We start from the raw sequence: 18,700 nt of genomic DNA on the forward strand, positions 1-18,700 counted from the left end.
TGTACTAGTTGGGTGTGGTTTTAAGTGAGCTTATAAAGGAAATAGATTTCTAGGTTCACTTTCAGTTCAAAAATCCCATGATTTTGTTCTATGTTGACTAGGCCGCATAAAAACACACAGTGAACCTCTGAACCTGAACTCTTTAAACTCCTACATTCTATCACCTTGCTCTGCATGTCACCACTTATATTTTAGAAAAATAGGATTAAACATACATTTTTCCATACTGAGACAAAGCATATGCTGTCACTTAATGAAATAAGTAATTCCCCAGTCTTGCCTTGGGAGAGGAAAATAAGAAAAAACCTAGCAGTGTCTCACCAGACAAAGGCTCTAAAAATGTGGTATTTTTGTACACTATAGAAAGGATTAAAATTAGCTATATTTTCCTCTTCCTCCAATATACTTGAGGCCTGGAGTTTGGCCCTTTTTGGGGCCTGAGTTACAGGACGAGGTTTAACAGCTTCTCCAAAGTGGAAGATTTTCCACAGGCAAGAAAAGTCATATGAATAACAAGTATTATTACCGTAGTTATTGCAGTGACCACATTCTGCATGCTGGCCATGTACAGGCACAGAACTAGCCATTTTATATATAAGGTTGAGTTATATGACACTGCCATTTAGAGGTCAAAATCAGCAGTTTTTATATAGATTACTTTATCATCCATTAATTTCAAATTCCATGAAAGAAAACCTGTGTAGGTTAATTGCTTTTCTATAGTTAATTCCCTGAATAATTATGTCAGGCAAATCTTACAGGTAATGGAACTTTTGTTTGGGGCCATAAAGAGCTTTTGCCAAATTGGTAGTACAGTGAATGACAGCTGGACTATACTGCCTATTCATGTTACTGAGTTTGTGCAAACAAATACTCAAAAGGTTTTTACTTCAGACTTAATTTGAGGATTCGAGTTTTAAGTACCATTACCAGCATTAAGTACCATACCAACATAGCATGGGCTTCCCAGGTGGTGCCAGTGGTACAGAACCTGCCTGCCAATGCAGGAGACATAAGAGACGTGGGTTCATTCCAGGCGTTGGGAAGATCCCTGGAGGAGGGTACAGCAACCCACTCCAATATTCTTGCCTGGATATTCCATGGACAGAGGAACCTGACGGGCTACAGTCCATAGTGTTGCAAAGAGTTGGACATGACTAAAGGTACTTATTAGAATGCACTAATACAATCATAGCACAAATTTCTTCAAAAGCTGTCATTTTTTTAATTTTTTTATTATTTTTTTCCAAAGCTATCATTAGCAATGTGACTTCACTTTGAGAGTTCCATCTATTGGTTATACTCACTATTCTACTTAAAAAGAATCTTCATTCCACTAGGAAGAGTATAAAGCAATCCCCAAAGCAGATTAGTCTCTAAAGCTTATATATTTTTTTTCTTCTGGCAGCTATTTTTCATTCATTATATAGTTTGTGTCTGTACAGTTTGAGTTCATATTTATGAGACATTACTAAAATAGCTTTTGATTATTTTCTAAGTAACTGTATGTATTCTAAAGTTCCAATTAGCACAAAAAGGCACTTTGTATGTTACACTATTAGCAGATGTGAAAGTTTGATTTCTAACATTTAAATACTAATAGAAGTCTCAGTGAAACATTAAGGGGAAAAAAAGGAAAAAACTACCTGAAGGTTTTGGAGAGTGGGGAAAGAGAGAAATTAATACAAGAAGAATATGATGATCACACTTAGAAATCAAGGAATTTAAAGATGTTAATATATAAAAACCTACCAGCCCATTGCTTGTAGATGTGAGTCTTAGTTTTTCTTCAATTTCCTTTCCAATTTTCTGAACAGTTACCTGAGTCTGTTTAATTGCACACTGGGCTCTATGAAGCCTAGAAATAAAAATTGTAGAAAAATTTAAGTGAGTTAACTATAAACTCAACCCAGAGCCACAGGCATAAATGGAACAAAATGAGAACAAAGCTTCCAGGATAAACAGAATAATGAACTCAAACTGATCAATTCACAGTTCTCTAGCATATTTACAACCGGGAAATAACAGGGGTTACAGTATGTTCTAAAAACACCCTTTCTATGCCCACCTGCCTGTCTGTGACGTATTGAGAGCTAAAATGGGAATCTGAGAGACCTGAGAAAATAATCTGATTGAATCCTATCACTTTAAAGAGAGGAAACTTGAGGCCCAGAGATATTAACTGCATTAGTAAAGGCATTAAAAAAAATCACTGCTATGAACGCTATTATTTATGGGTATCCAGAAAGAAAAAAAAAAATTAACGATAATTCCAAGAAGACTGAATTAAAGCAGCAGACCTTTTGAAACAAGGAGCACTGAAAAATTAACAGTTCTTTTTTTTTTTTGCTTTAATTACGGGTTTGTGCTTTTCTTGGTATCTGTCTTCAAATATAGTTTACATATTTTGTGTACATGTACATATTTAAAATGTTCAAATTTTCTTTATTCACGGATGGCATGATTTTCATGTAGAAAATCATTAGGAATCCACAACTACAAGAACTAATAATGTCACAGACACAGGGTCAACAAATATTCAGTTATATTTCTGTGGGTCAATAATTTCACAACTACAATCAAAATCACAACAGGCTTTGTGTGTGTGTTTCTTTTTGTAGAAATTAAGAAGCTGATACTACTAATTATATAGAAAAACAAAGAATCTATAAAAGATAAACCAATCCTTAAATCTGCCAGATTTCAAGACTTCCTTTTATAAAAGCTACACAATTAAACAATATGGTATTAGTATAAGGATCAAGGACGGGCTTCCCTGGTGGCTCAGACAGTGAAGAATCCGATTGCAATGCAGGAGATCCCAGTTCAGCTGCTGGATCGGCAAGATTCCCTGGAAGAGGGATAGGCTACCCACTCCAGTATTCTTGGGCTTCCCTGGTGGTTCAGTTGGTAAGGAATCTGCCTGTAGTGCAGGAGGCCTGTGTTCAATCCCTGGCTTGGAAAGATCCCCTGGAGAAGGGAACAGCTACCCACTCCAGTATTCTGGCCGGGAGAATTCCATGGACAGAGGAGCCTGGCAGGCTCCAGCCCATGGGGTCGCAAAGAGTCAGACATGACTGAGCGATTTCACCATAAGAAACAAAAAATAGATCAATGGAACAGAATAAAGAGTATACAAACAGACCTACACATGTATGGTCAATTGGTTTTGGACAAAGGAACATAGGGAGACTAATGAAAAAGGAAAATTTTTTAAACAAATGGTGCTGGAAACACTGGATAGGGAAAAAATGGATTTCATTCCCAACCTCACAGCACAAAAAAAAAATTAACTCAAGAATATCGTAGTAAATATAAAAGTAAATATAAACCATAAAAACTGTAGAAGAAAACAAAGGAGAATCTCTTGCAAACTTGGGGTAGGCAAAGATTTCTTAGAGAAGACACATTAACCATAAAATTAAAAATGAAGAAATTAGGCATTGCCAAAATAAAAAAAAAATCTCTTGCAAACTTGGGGTAGGCAAAGATTTCTTAGAGAAGACACATTAACCATAAAATTAAAAATGAAGAAATTAGGCATTGCCAAAATAAAAAAAAAATCTCTGTTCATCTAAAGATGCCATTAAGAAAATATAAAAGCAGGCCATGGGCTATGAGAAAATACTTACAAAACATCAATTCGACAAAGTACTATGCCTGGAGTATATAAAGAACCCTTACATATCAGTAACAAAGAGACAATCTAATTAAAAATGGGCAAAAGAGTGAAATACTTCACAAAACAGATATGAGAGTCCGTGCTCTATGACAAGAGAAGCCACCGCAATGGGGAGCCCATGCATCACAATTAGAGAAGACTCACATGCATCAGTGAAGACCCAGCACAACCAAAAATAAATTATGAAAACAGTAAGATATAAGATAATAAGCACAGGGAAATGTGCTCAAAATCTGTCATTGTGGCAATTAAAATTGAAATGCAATACCATTTCATACCTGATAGGATAACTAAAATTATAACACCTAATGCTAGAAGGATGTGGAGCAACTAGGACTTGCATGCACTGGTGGTAAAATAGTGTCATCACTTTGGAAAACTGTTTCTTATAAAGTTATACAAACATCTAACCTGTGACCCAGTATTTCTACTCCTTACCATTTACTCAAGAAATATAAAAAGATATTCACAAGAAGATATTTGTAAGAACGTTCACAGAAAACGACCCAAATGTCCATCAAACAAGAGAATTAATAAACCAACTGTGGTATACTCATATAATGAAATTCTACTCAGCATTAAAAAGGAACACAACACTGATATACACAACAATATGAATGAACCTCAAAAATATTAGGTTGAGTGAAAAAACTCAGGCACAAAAAAGTACATACTATATGATTCCATTTAAACAAAGTTCAAGAACAGGTAAAACCAATCCATGATGACAGAAATTAAGAGTGGCTGGTTGCCTCTGTCAGGCAGGACTGACTAGAAGAGACCAAGGAAAATAAAGCAACTATCTGAAGTGATGGAAATGTTTCATCTCTTGGTTGAGGTGAGAGGTGCAAAGGTACACACAGAATTTAAATTTAAGATCTAAGTAATTCACTGTAAGGAAGTTCTACTTTAGTTTTTTAAATGAATAAAACTGGTGAACTCTCCTAACCTGAAAGTTACCCTATACACAAGGATGTTAATTTTGTGAGGGAGTTGATAATATCAATACCTCTGCCAACATTATCATCATGACACCTTGCACTAAAAATAATTAAGACATATTTTGCATTTTCAGAAACCACCTGATAGTTAGTGAGGACTTCTCAGGTGATCTAAAAAGGAGCAACTCTTCTGAGATTGCTCATGAGATCAGTTCTTTTGCAACTTCGAGACCCCAAAGAAATCCAATAGAGGAGACTATTCTCCATCCCACTGACTCTTGCTGTGTGTGCAGGTGTACACTCTCTTGAGAACAATACTCTCCTATAAAGGTGACTAAGAAACATGAAACCAAGGAAACGCCCTTTGTGATGTGGCCCCAGCCTCATTTTCTGCTATTCTAACCTTGTACACACAACTCCAGCAACACTGAATGACTAGCAACTCTCAAACACATCATGCCATTTCTTCCTTCTGTACCTTTGAGTGAGCTGTTCTATCTGCCTATAAGTTTCCCTAACTCTTAACAGACAAGTACACCCCTAGCATACATTCTCCTTCAAAGGCCTTCCCCGACTATCCCAGACAGGCAAAGGTACTTCTACCTGTGGGGATCCATGGCATCATACACACACTGACACTACCAAAGACTACAGAACCACATTTTACGGCAACTATTTCCTTTGCTATTTCTTTACTAGATCCTTCTGAGAAAAAGAAACAAACACGTTTTTTTCATTTACATTCCTAGTGCTTAGCACAGAATGTACCACAAAACATATAGCTGACTGAATGTCGACTAACGCCTGTATATAAAAGTACAGTCCCCAAATTTTGATTATTTTTATTGATACTGATATACTGATGCTGGGAAAGATTTGAAGGCAAAGGAGAAGAGGGCAACACAGGATGAGATGGTTAGATAGCACCACTGATTCAATGGACATGAGTTTGAGCAAACTTCAGCAGATAGTGGAGGACAGGGAAGCCTGGCATGCTGCAGTCCATCGGGTCGCAGAGTGTCGAACAGGACTTAGTGACTGAACAACAATAGATATCAGTGAAAGAGTTAAAAGATTAAAGTGACAGTTTTCTATAACTTAAAAACATATTCAAAAGAAAAATCATATAAATTAAAGACCATTCATTCTGGCAAGAAACAAGCAATTTCTACTAAAAATGTTATCAGAATTCTAATTTGATAGGCATTATCAACCCAGAGTAGAAATCAACAAAATAACCTGTTACTTTAAAAGGAGGGAAAATGCTGCCTAAAACTCACTAGTACTATGCAAACAACCTTGTCAAATGGTAAAGACTTTAAAAATAAAAATGATTCATGACCATAATTAATGTATGACTTCAACTATTTGGCTCTCACTGCCCCAGACGCTTTCTGATCTTACCTTAGGGGCTTAAAACACACAGACAGAGTCACATTTCCTCCAATCTTCAGTGTTATCCAAACAGACTTTCAGAGCCCCTGCTACATCAAGATGGAGCTAATAACATCCCCCCCTTTCAAACTCAACAGAAGAATACAAGTTTGACATGTTTTAGGCTTTCAAACATAATATGGGACATCCTGATTCCCCTGGGGGTGAAGAGGTGAAGAACTGACAAGAAAAGAAACAACTGCTGTACCTCCAAACCAACCGCTTTAGCCAGTTTCAGAGGAATGTCTCTTGATTTTGTGAACTGTGAAATGGTACTATATGGAAATACAAACCATCCAGTCATCTGGGTGATTAGTCAGTACCAACACTAAGACTATCAAGCAGAGATAAAACTGATCACCACTGGTGCAGGGAGGAGGGGGATCAAGTCGCTACTTGACAGGTATTCTGGCTAGAGCAAATAGATACATGTTATCTCAATATGTTTTCAGATAATAGCAAAATTGAAAGTGTATTAAAAATAATGTTTTGCAGCTAGATTTTGCTGTGAAAGTAAAGATACACAGAATAAAAGGTATTATGTCAAATAAATACTGAGCTCATACCTAGCAGATATTAACAATAATCTCAGCAAAGGAGAAGTGACAAATTAGAGCAACTATATAGTCAGTGAAATATAGCTCCCTATTGCCTGCAGGGGGGAAAGGTAAAGAATACATGGGAAAAACAGGATTCTATTCAGAGAAATAGATATTTTATCAACAATGATTTTGTATTCCATATGAAAGAGCTTAGATTTTTATTTGGAAGGTATTAGGAAACTATTAAAAAGTTGTAAGCCAAGAAAGATTTAATTACATTTGTACTTTAGAAAGATCTTACCTTCTATAACTAGGTTACTGAGATACAGAGAAACAGACTATAAACAGGAAGGCCAGTATGAGGTTACTTTAACAGTTCTACCAAAGGTTTAGGCACTGTCCTAAACTAAAATAGGAACAGAAAGGATGATGTAGATGTGAAAAGTTAGAGAGAAGATACAAAAAATGATGCCTGAAAACAAATTAGCAACATGAAGAATGCAACAGAGAAACCATCACCACAGATCCTATGGACATTTAAAAGGAATTAAAGGAAATTATGAACAATGAATAGTTGTTTAAAAATCAAAAGTTTCTGAACGAAACAAATGAAACAGAAAACCTGAATAGCTGCTATCAGTTTAAAAAGCTAAATTTATCATTAAAAACCATCTCACATAGAAAACTACATTCAGATGGCTTCACTGATGAAATACTAGCCTTAATAAAAATCTTTCAAAGAAGGAACACTTCTGGATTTGTTTTAACAGGGCAGGATAACCTTGATACCAAAACATTAGAAGAAAATTACAGACAATACAAAAATCATTAATAAAATTAACAAATCAAATCTAGAAGTATATACATCTTGATCAAGTGGATTTATCTGAGGAATACAAGGTTGACTTAACATGTGAAAATCAATGATGACAGAATGAAAGACAAAAAGAAACCAAGCATTATCTCAAAAGATGCTGCCCAAAGAGCATCTGATAAAATTCGATACCTATATGATTTAAAACAAAAAACTCTCAACAAACTAAGGAAAAAGGAGAGCTTCCTCAATCTGATAAAGGATTTATACAAAAAGTCTGCAGGTAATACTTGATTGAGTTCAGAAACAAGAAAAGATGTCTACTTTCACTACTGTATTCAACACTGTACTCAAGATCCAAGCGACTGTAATCAGCCGATATTAAAAAGTCATAAACAAAGGAAAGGAAAAAGCAAAAATATCTACTCACAGATGCTATATGACTGTGTACATAGAAAAAAACTTTATCTACATTCAAACTAATAATAATTACCAAGAAGGACTTCCCTGGTGGTCCAGTGGTTGAGAATCCAACTTGCAATGCAGGGGATGCGCATTTGATCCTTGGTTTGGGAACTAAGATCACACGTGCTGTGGAGCAACTAAGCCTGTGCACTGCAACTGCTGAGCCCAGGGGCCACAGCTAGCGTGTCCACGGGCCACAAGGAAAGATCCCACTTGGTGCAACAAACCCCACAGGAAGCAATGAAGATCTCACTTGTGCAAAACTAACGCAATACAGCCAAATAAAATTTTTTTAAAAATAAGCAAGATTGCAAGATTCCAGGTTAATACACACAAATCAACTGGTTTCATTCAGTCGCTCAGTTGTGTACTACTCTATTTTTATATAATTTCAACAAATAACTAGGAACAAACCTAATAAAAGATGTGAAAAATCTGTACAGTGAAAACTAGAAAACACTGCTGAGAGAAATTTAAAAACACCTAAACAAATACAGCCACGTACTATTTCAAGGATTGGAGGTTAAGAAGTCAGGGCTCCTGCATTGGCAGGCAGGTTCTTTACAACTGTGCCACCTGGGAAGCATAGAGAACAGTACTGAGATTCCTTAAAAAACTAAAGTTTTCATATGATCCACCAATCCTGGGCATACAACCGAAGAAAACTCTAATGCAAAAAGACACATGCACCCCAGTGCTCTCAGCAGCACTAGTTACAACAGTCAAGACGTGGAACAACCTAAACATCCATCAGCAGATGAATGAATCAAGAATATGTAGTACATATATACAGTGGAATATTACTCAGCCGGTAAAAAGGATGAATGCCATTTGCAGAAAAATGAAGGACCTAGAAATTATCACATTAAGTGAGGTCAGAAAGACAAAGACAAATATCATATGATATCTCTTACATGTGTAATCTAAAACATATGATACAAATAAATGTATTTACAAAACAGAAAGAGTCTCACAGACACAGGAACCAATTTATGGGTTACCAAAGGGGAAATGGATGGAAGGGATAAATTTGGAATTTGAGATTAACAGATACACACTCTATATATAAAATAAACAATAATACCTATTCTATACCACAGGGTAAATAACTCAAATGTCCATCAATAAGATAATGCATAAGCAAACTGTGGGATATTCACAGAAAAACCACTCACAGTGATAAAAATGAACAAACGACTGACCTAGTTGTCTCATGAGGTTGTCTAACGAGGCCTTACAAACAGCTGAGAAAAGAAGAGACGCGAAAGGCAAAGGAGAAAAGGAAAGGTACACGCATTTGAATGCAGAGTTCCAAAGAACAGCAAAGAGAGATAAGAAAGTCTTCCTCAGCGATCAGTGCAAAGAAATAGAGGAAAATAACAGAATGGGAAAGACTAGACATCTCTTCAAGAAAATTAGAGATACCTAGGGAACACTTCATGCAAAGATGGGCTCAATAAAGGACAGAAATGGTATGGATCTAACAGAAGCAGAAGATGTTAAGAAGAGGTAGCAAGAATACACAGAAGAACTACACAAAAAAGAACTTCACAACTCAAATAGTCACAATGGTGTGATCACTCACCTAGAGCCAGACATCCTGGAATGTGACGTCAACTGGGCCTTAGGAAACATCACCATGAACAAAGCTAGTGGAGGTGATGTAATTCCTATGTAATTCAAATCCTAAAAGATGATGCTGTAAAAGTGCTACACTCAATATGCCAGCAAATATGAAAAAATCAGCAGTGGCCATAGGACAGGAAAAGTTTAGCTTTCATTCCAATTCCAAAGAAAGGCAATGCTAAAGAAAGTTCAAACTACTGCACAGTTGCACTCATCTCCCATGCTAACAAAGTGATGCTCAAAATTCTCCAAGCCAGGCTTCAATAGTATGTGAACCATGAACTTCCAGATATTCAAGCTGGATTTGGAAAAGGCAGAGGAACCAGAGATCAAATTGCCAACATCTATTGGATCATCGAAAAAGCAAGAGAGTTCCAGAAAAACATCTACTTCTGCTTTATTGACTAAGCCAAGTCTTTGACTATGTGAATCACAACAAACTGTGGAAAATTCTTAAAGAGAAGGGAATACCAGACCACCTTACCTGCCTCCTGAGAAATCAGTATGCAGGTCAAGAAGCAACAGTTAGAACTGGACATGGAACAATGGACTGGTTCCAAATAAGGAAAGGAGTATATCAAGGCTATATACTGTCACTCTGCTTATTTAACTTCCATGCAGAGTACATCATGTGAAATGCTGGACTGGATGAAGCACAAGCTGGGATCAAGACTGCCGGGAGAAACATCAATCACCTCAGATACGCAGATGACACCACCCTTATGTCAAAAAACAAAGAACTAAAGAGGCTCTTGATGAAAGTGAAAGAGGAGAGCAAAAAAGTCGGCTTAAAACTCAACATTGAGAAAACTGGTATCACGGCATCCAGTCCCATCACTTCATGGCAAATAGATGGGGAAACAATGGAAACAGTGAGAGACTTTATTTTTGGGGCTCCAAAATCACTTCAGACACTGCAGTCATGAAGTTAAAAGATGCTTGCTCCTTGCAAAAAAGCTGTAGCCAACCTAGACAGCATACTAAAAAGTAGAGACATAACTTTACCAACAAAGGTCCGTCTAGTCAAGGCTATGGTTTTTCCAGTAGTCATGTATGGATGTGAGAGTTGAACCATAAAGAAAGCTGAACACTGAAGATTACTGATGCTTTTGAACTGTAGTTGGAGAAGACTCTTGAGAGTCACTTGGACTGCAGGAGATCCAACCAGTCCATCCTAAAGGAAATCAGTCCTGAATATTCATTGGGAAGACTGATGTTGAAGCTGAAACTCCAATACTTTGGCCACCTGATGTGAAGAACCAACTCATTGGAAAAGACCCTGATGCTGGGAAAGATTAAAGGCAGGAGGAGAAGGGGACGACAGAGGATAAGACGGTTGGATGGCATCACCAACACAACGGACATAAGTTTGAGTAAGCTCTGGGAGTTGGTGATGGACAGGGAAGCCCGGCGTGCTGAGGTCCATGGAGTGGCAAAGGGTTGGACACAACTGAGGGACTGAACTGAGAACTGACCTATACAACAACATGGATAAATCACAAAAGTATGCTGAACAACAAGGTATACCATATGGTTCCATTTATAAGAAGTTCAAGAACAGGAAAAGCTAATAAATGAGGAGGCAATAAGAAAAGTGACTCAGCTAAGGGGTGGGGGCAAGGGTGTAAGAATGACTGGCAAAGCGATATGATGGAACTTTCTTGGAGAACGAAAAATATTCTCTATCTTCACTGAATGATGACAATGCGGGTATGAATATTTGTCAAACTCATCACACCGTACATTTACATTCTCTTTATTTTATATAAATTATACTGCAAAAGAAAAAGAAGAAAACGATCAGTGATGTATGGCTTGGGGAACCAGGAAAAGGGTGGTAGTACTTATTCAAAGGGAGGATGGGGGATGAGCAATTTGAGAGGAAGGTTCTACTTTCAGTTTGAGGCGCCTGTGTAACATCTGAGAAGAGGTGTTGAGTATGGGTTGAATATAAGGATCTGGAGCTTAGGAGACAGATCTTGGCTGGAGATAAAAATATGGCAATCATTAACATACAGATGGTTATTAATGCTATGAAAGTAATGACATCATTCTGTAAGACTGTGAGAATGAGAGAGAGCAGAGCCTAGAACAGAATTCCGAGGAACATCAATTTTTAAGGGATTAGAAATAAAGAAATAAAAGCTGCAAAAAATTCTGGCCCACAATTCCAGAGAAGCAGAAGGACAGCTGGGAAAGTTGGTGTTACAGCAGTCAAAGGAACAGACTGTCTCCAGGAGGTAATAATCACTGTCAAAAAGTCAAGTAACCTGAGACCTAGACAGTATCTACAGATTTAGCAAAAAGAACTTCATTAAAGCCATTTCAAATCTGTTCACCTCGCTCTATGCCTACTGCCATCATCATCTTCTACCTAATGAATAGATTCCTAAATGGTTCTAAAATTCAACTCTTGCTCTTCTCAATTCCAATCTCAACTTGGTACCAAAGGTAACCCTGCTCATCATTTGATCAGTACTAATTGTTGCTTAGGGGCTTCCCAGGTGGCACAGTGGTGAAGAAGCCACCTGTCAATGCAGGAGATGCAAGAGACATGGGCTTGATTCCTGGATCAGGAAGATCCCCTGGAATAGGAAATGGCAAAACACTCCAGTATTCCTGCCTAGAAAATTTCATGGACAGAAGGAGCCTGGTGGGCTACAGTCCATGGGGATGCAAAGAGTGGACACAAATGAGCGACTGAACGAACACACACACACACACACACACACACAACTTGTAGTTTAACACACACACACAACTTGTAGTTACACACACACACACACACACACACACACACACACACACACACACACACACACACACACACACACACACACACACACCCCTTGTAGTTTATCTGCCCAGTCCGTAGAATGCCTGCCTCACAGAGCTATATCCACAGTCTGATATCACCACATCACTATGCATCTTGTAACAGGTTGACAATCTTTCTAGATCAGGAAACAGAATGTAAAGACTAAAGACTGTCCCAACCAGCAACACAGTCCAGTACTCCAGGTTTCTCTTCTCATAGGTTAAGAGAGATACTAACCATGTTCTCTATATATTGCAATTACAGAAGCTCTAATACATGTCTGCAATTAAACTCCCTTAGAGACAACTATAGAAACATCACAATCTATAATAAAAACTCGCAGTTTAAAAGATTAGTGCTGTATAGTACAGCTAGGCTTAAACACTTTACCTTTCTTCATCTCTGATAGACATGAAATGTTTTACTCCAGGATCTAAATTATAGCTAGTTTTAAAAGTTAGTGTTTGATTGTCTATACACACACACACATATATATTATAACATATAATATAAAATATATTATGTATATATAATATATATATACATATATAATATTATGTATATATATAATATATATAATATAATTATATATATAACTATATATAATTATATATAGTTCCTTTATGTAGTACATCTAAAGGTAATTAACATATATGAACTTCTAGTCATGTTTATATTACCTTACATCAATGATAAAAGGATTTTTCTGAACGATTTTGACTGAAAAGGCTACGATTATAATTTTTTCCACACTAAATTTTCAACATTTTTTTAGAATTCTAGTCAAATAAATTTGGATACAACTGTTGAGAATCACCACAATGCTCCAAACTTCTAACCTAAAAAAAAAACACAAAATTAAACATGGTATTGTCCTAAGCTACCAAATTTATTGTAATTTATTACCCATCAACAGAAAATTAATAATCTCTTCCAACCAAATCTTGTCTACCTAGCTTTCAAGGTCAGCTCGAATATGATTTCTTCATTATTTCTTTTACAGAGCACATTATCACATTAGTCAAGATAATACCTGTACTTTATAAATCTTTAGCCTAATCCTTCGTCTAATAAGACTCAATGCATATTTTAATTTGTTCATTCATCCTCTCTTCACACTGAACACCTTCCATGTTGCTAACACTGAGTCTGGTGTTGAGATTTAAGTCACTGGAGACTGTCTCTTCAGAAACAGACCATTTATTCACATAGTCCGGAGAAGGCAATGGCACCCCACTCCAGTACTCTTTTGCCTGGAGAGTCCCATGCACGGAGAAGCCTGGCAGTCCATAGGGTCGTGAAGAGTTGGCCATGACTGAGTGACTTCACTTTCACTTTTCACTTTCGTGCATTAGAGAAGGAAATGGCAACCCACTCCAGTGTTCTTGCCTGGAGAATCCCAGGGACAGGGAGCCTGGTGGGTTGCCGCCTATGGGGTTGCACAGAGTCGAACATGACTGAAGCGACTTAGCAGCAGCAGCAGCAGCATCCACATATTCAGTCAACAAACACTTAAGTGCCTAAATGTGAGCCCATGTCCGGTGTCAGGTAATGGAAGTACACAGATCAGAGAAACATCTTATATTCATAATGTTCAAATTCTGGAGAAATGGGTATGTAAAAAATTATAATAGTGTGATACTATGGAAGAGAAAGCAAAAAGGAGAGGCATCTGTTTTAGGGGTTGTGTCGAGTAGAAGTAAAGGCCTTCTCAGTGCAGTTCAGTTCAGCTGCTCAGTCGTGTCCGACTCTTTGCGACCCCATGAACCACAGCAAGCCAGGCCTCCCTGTCCATCACCAACTCCCGGAGTCCACCCAAACCCAAGTCCATTGAGTCGGTGATGCCATCCAACCATCTCATCCTCTGTTGTCCCCTTCTCCACCTGCCTTCAATCTTTCCCAGTATCAATGTCTTTTCAAATGAGTCAGCTCTTCACATCAGGTGGCCAAAGTATTGGAGTTTCAGCTTCAACATCAGTCCTTCCAATGAACACCCAGGACTGATCCCCTTTATGATGCACTGGTTGGATCTCCTTGCAGTCCAAGGGACTCTCAAGAGTCTTCTCCAATACCACAAGTCAAAAGCATCAATTCTTCTAGGAAGAAGTAAAAACTAAGCTGATATTAAAAATAAGAATAGAATTAGCTAGGTGAAAAAAAAAAAAGATATTCCAGATAAAAGGAAAAGCAAATACAAAAACAGAAAAAAAGGCTGCATAACATTTTCAACTGCAAGTACCTTTAGCAAGACTAGAGCACAGGGTTGTATGGGAGAGGATGGCAAGAGACGAGGGTTTAAAGGTAGACAGAGGTTAGATTATGAAGGCTTAGTAGATCAGGCTAAGGAGTTTTATTCCCAACCCACGGGATAAAGTTTAAAGTGGGAGACCTGATCAAACAGATGATTTAAACTTAAGACTGAATTATCTCAGCTTTTGCTTGTCTGTAAAGCTTTTGAATACATGGAAGCAACTAGATGCCCATCAGCAGACGAATGGATAAGTGGTACATATACATAAATGGCTGTGGTACATATACACAATGGAATATTACTCAGCCATTAAAAAGAATTCATTTGAATCAGTTCTAATGAGATGGCTAAAACTGGGGCCCATTATACAAAGTAAGCCAGAAAGATAAACACCAATGCAGTACACTAACACATATATATGGAATTTAGAAAGATGGTAGCAATAACCTTATATGCAAGACAGAAAAAGAGACACAGATGTATAGAACAGATTTTTGGACTCTATGGGAGAAGGCGAGGGTGGGATGATCTGAGAGAACAGCATCAAAACATGTATATCATCAAGTGTGAAACAGATCGCCAGTCCAGGTTGGATGCATGAGACAAGTGCTCAGGGCTGGTGCACTGGGAAGACCCAGAGGGATGGGATGGGGAGGGAGGTGGGAGGGGGGTTCAGGATGGGGAACACATGTAAATCCATGGCTGATTCATGTCAATGTATGGCAAAAACTACTACAATATTGTAAAGTAATTAGCCTCCAACTAATAAAAATAAATGAAAAAAAAAAAAAAAACAAAAAAACAACTTAAGACTACTTTGGGACGGGAATTCCCCGGTGGTCCAGTGGTTATGACTCTGTGCTCTCACTGCGCTGGGAAACTAAGATGCCACAAACCAAGCAGTGGGGGAGGAGGAGGGGGTGGAAACTACTTGGGCTGCAGTGTGAAAAGACCAGGGTACTGCCTAGTACAAAATGACGCAGAAATTCCTTTCTAGAAGAGGAAGAATTCAGGGAGAAGCCCAGAAATGGATACTATTTGATAAGGCTACCCCTCATCTCAGTTGCGGTCCTCCTTAATAACCCTGGGAGCATGGCTCTATCTACAATTCATATTATGCTGTGATCATCTGTTTACCGCCTTTCTCTAGCACTGGATTCCATACGCCTTGAAAACCTGGACCTATACCTTACTAGTGTTTCTGCTCTTGAGCTTCCCCACTGTGCTGATACAGACCTTCAATGTGCAGTTTCCCCTCCATCCCTCAGGAGTAGGTAGGCGCCTATCTCACCCTTTCTCTTAAACTTTCAAAGCACAGCAGATGATATATAACAAATGGCTATTTGAAGATTTCTTCAGGTTCTATTTTCCTTGGATTCTATAAAGTATTTGTTGACTGATATTTACTCATGTTTTCTTATAAGTGTATCAATCATAGAGAAATTCCTGGAGAATTGCCTTGAGAACTTTTTTTATCATTATTATTATTATTGCGCTGTGCAGCTTGCGGGATCTTCGTCCCAGATCAGGGATAGAACCCATGCCCCCTAGAGTAGAAGTGAGGAGTCTTAACCACTAGACCTTCAGGGAAGTCCTGAAAACCTTTTTTTAAAGTTTACAAATCATGGAAGATTAGAGTACAAATTTCTGATTTCAAAAGCCCTCTAACAGAGTGATTTCTAGAAAGGAACATAGCAATTCAGATGTGTCTGCCTGAAACAAAGCAGAGAAGATCTATCACTTCTCATTCTAGACACTGTAATATGTGTCTAACAACAGAGCCTGACTTTTTCTGGCAATCACATTCCACTGATCATTAACACTGACTTGACTAACTCAGCATTAAAGGTTCAATGTCTTTTTTTTCACTCAAACTGTGTCCATATGTCAAGTCTTCCTCCTCTTGTACAATTTGTTTGGGAACTTAATTTATCCCAATTAAATCCCAACTTGAAATTAAAGCTGGACTGAATATAATCCACCTTCCATTCCCCAGAGATCATTTTATATACTGATTCTGTTATACAAAATAATGACCATCTCTACAAGCTCCACATTATCACTGTATTAACTAAGTTTTTTTACTCTGCATAAGTTTCTGTATCTTAGTTCAAACACTTAGATTACAATGTCCTAAAGGGCAGAACTATGTCTCCACTGCTGGCCATTATACCCCTAGCATATTGCAATTTCCAGCCTGTTCAGTTCAGTTCAGTTGCTCTGTCAAGAATGATGCTTTGCGACCCTATGGATTGGAGCACGCCAGGCTTCCCTGTCCATCACCAACTCCCAGAGCTTATTCAAACTCATGTCCATCAAAGGAGTCAGTGATGCCATTCAACCATCTCATCCTCTGTCATACCCTTTTCTTCTTGCCTCCAATCTTTCCCAGCATCAGGTTCTTTTCCAATGAGTCAGTTCTTTCCATCAGGTGGCCAAAATACTGGAGCTTCAGCTTCAGCATCAGTCCTTCCAATGAACATTCAGGACTGATTTCCTTTAGGATGGACTGATTGGATCTCCGTGTAGTCCAAGGGACTCTCAAGAGTCTTCTCCAACCAACACCACAGTTCAAAAGCATCAATTCTTCGGCTCTCAGCTTTCTTTATAGTCCAACTCTCACATCCACACACGACCACTGGAAAAACCACAGCTTTGACTAGACGAAACTTTGTCGGCAAAGAAATGTCTCTGCTTTTTAAAATGCTGACTAGGTTAGTCATAGCTTTCTTCCAAGCAGCAAGCAACTTTTAATTTCATGGCTGCAGTCACCACCTGCAGTGATTCTGGAGCCCCCAAAATAAAGTCTCTCACTCTTTGCATTGTTTCCCCATCTATTTGCCATGAAGTGATGTGACTGGATGCCATGATTTTCGTTTTTTGAAAGCTTAGTTTTAAGCCAGCTTTTTCACTCTCATCAAAAGGCTTTTTAGTTCCTCTTCGCTTTCTGCCATAAGGGTGGTATCATCTGCATATCTGATGTTACTGATATTTCTCCCTGCAATCCTGATTCCAGCTTGTGCTTCCTCCAGCCGTCATTTTGTGTGATATACTCTGCATGTAAGTTAATAAGCAGGGTGACAATATACAGCCTTTACATACTCCTTTCCCAATTTGGAACCAGTCTGTTGTTCCATGTCCGGTTCTAACTGTTGCTTCTTGACCTGCATACAGATTTCTCATGAGGCAAATAAGGTGGTCTGGTATTCCCAACTCTTTAAGAATTTTCCACAGTTTGTTGTGGTCCACAGAGTCAAAGGCTTTGGCATAGTTAATAAAGCAAAAGTAGATGTTTTTCTGGAATTCTCTTGCTTTTTCTATGACTCAACGGATGTTGGCAATCTGATCTCTGGTTTCTCTGCCTTTTCTAAATCCAGTTTAAACATCTGGAAGTTCTTAGTTCACATACTGTTGGAGTCTAGCTTGCAGAATTTTGAGCATTACCTTCCTAGTGTATGAGATGAGTGCAACTGTGCAGTAGTTTGAACACTCTTTGTCATTGCCTTTCTTTGGGACTGGAATGAAAACTTGACCTTTTATAGTTGTATGGCCACTGCTGAGTTTTCCAAATTTGCTACATATTGAGTGCAGCACTTTCACAGCATCATCTTTTAGGATTTGAAATAGTTCAGCTGGAATTCCATCACCTCCCCTAGCTTTGTAGTGATGCTTCCTAAAGCCCACTTCACTTCACATTCCAGGATGTCTGGCTCTAGGTGAGTGATCACACCATCATGGTTATCTGGGTCATAAAGATCTTTTCTGTATAGTTCTTCCGTGTATTCTTGGCATTTCTTCTTAGTATCATCTGTTTCTGTTAGGTCCATACCATTTCTGTCCTTTATTGAGCCCATCTTTGCATGAAATATTCCCTAGGTATCTCTAATTTTCTTGAACAGATCTCTACTCTTTCCCATTCTACTGATTTCCTCTACTTCTTTGCATTGTGCACTTAGAAAGGCTTTCTCATCTCTCCTTGCTATTCTTTGGAACTCTGCATCCAGATGGATATATCTTTCCTTTTCTCCTGTGCCTTTCACTTCTTTTCTCAGCTATTTGTAAGGCCTCCTCAGACAACCATCTTACCTTTTTGCATTTCTTTCTCTTGGGGATGGTTTTGATCACTG

The 18,700-nt window shown here is 38.1% G+C and overlaps 1 protein-coding gene across 3 annotated transcripts in view; it reads right to left on the minus strand.

The window, feature by feature from the left end:
• UVRAG (UV radiation resistance associated) overlaps window positions 1-18,700 on the minus strand; it is a 309,203-nt gene that overhangs the window by 175,473 nt on the left and 115,030 nt on the right. For all 3 annotated transcript variants that reach the window (XM_065944543.1, XM_065944542.1, XM_065944544.1), the window contains one exon: window positions 1,753-1,858. In XM_065944543.1, coding sequence (XP_065800615.1) covers window positions 1,753-1,858 — 106 coding nt within the window. The remainder of the gene's footprint in view (window positions 1-1,752; window positions 1,859-18,700) is intronic.

This window comes from Muntiacus reevesi, chromosome 9, assembly GCF_963930625.1.
Source record: "Muntiacus reevesi chromosome 9, mMunRee1.1, whole genome shotgun sequence".
NCBI lineage: Eukaryota > Metazoa > Chordata > Mammalia > Artiodactyla > Cervidae > Muntiacus > Muntiacus reevesi.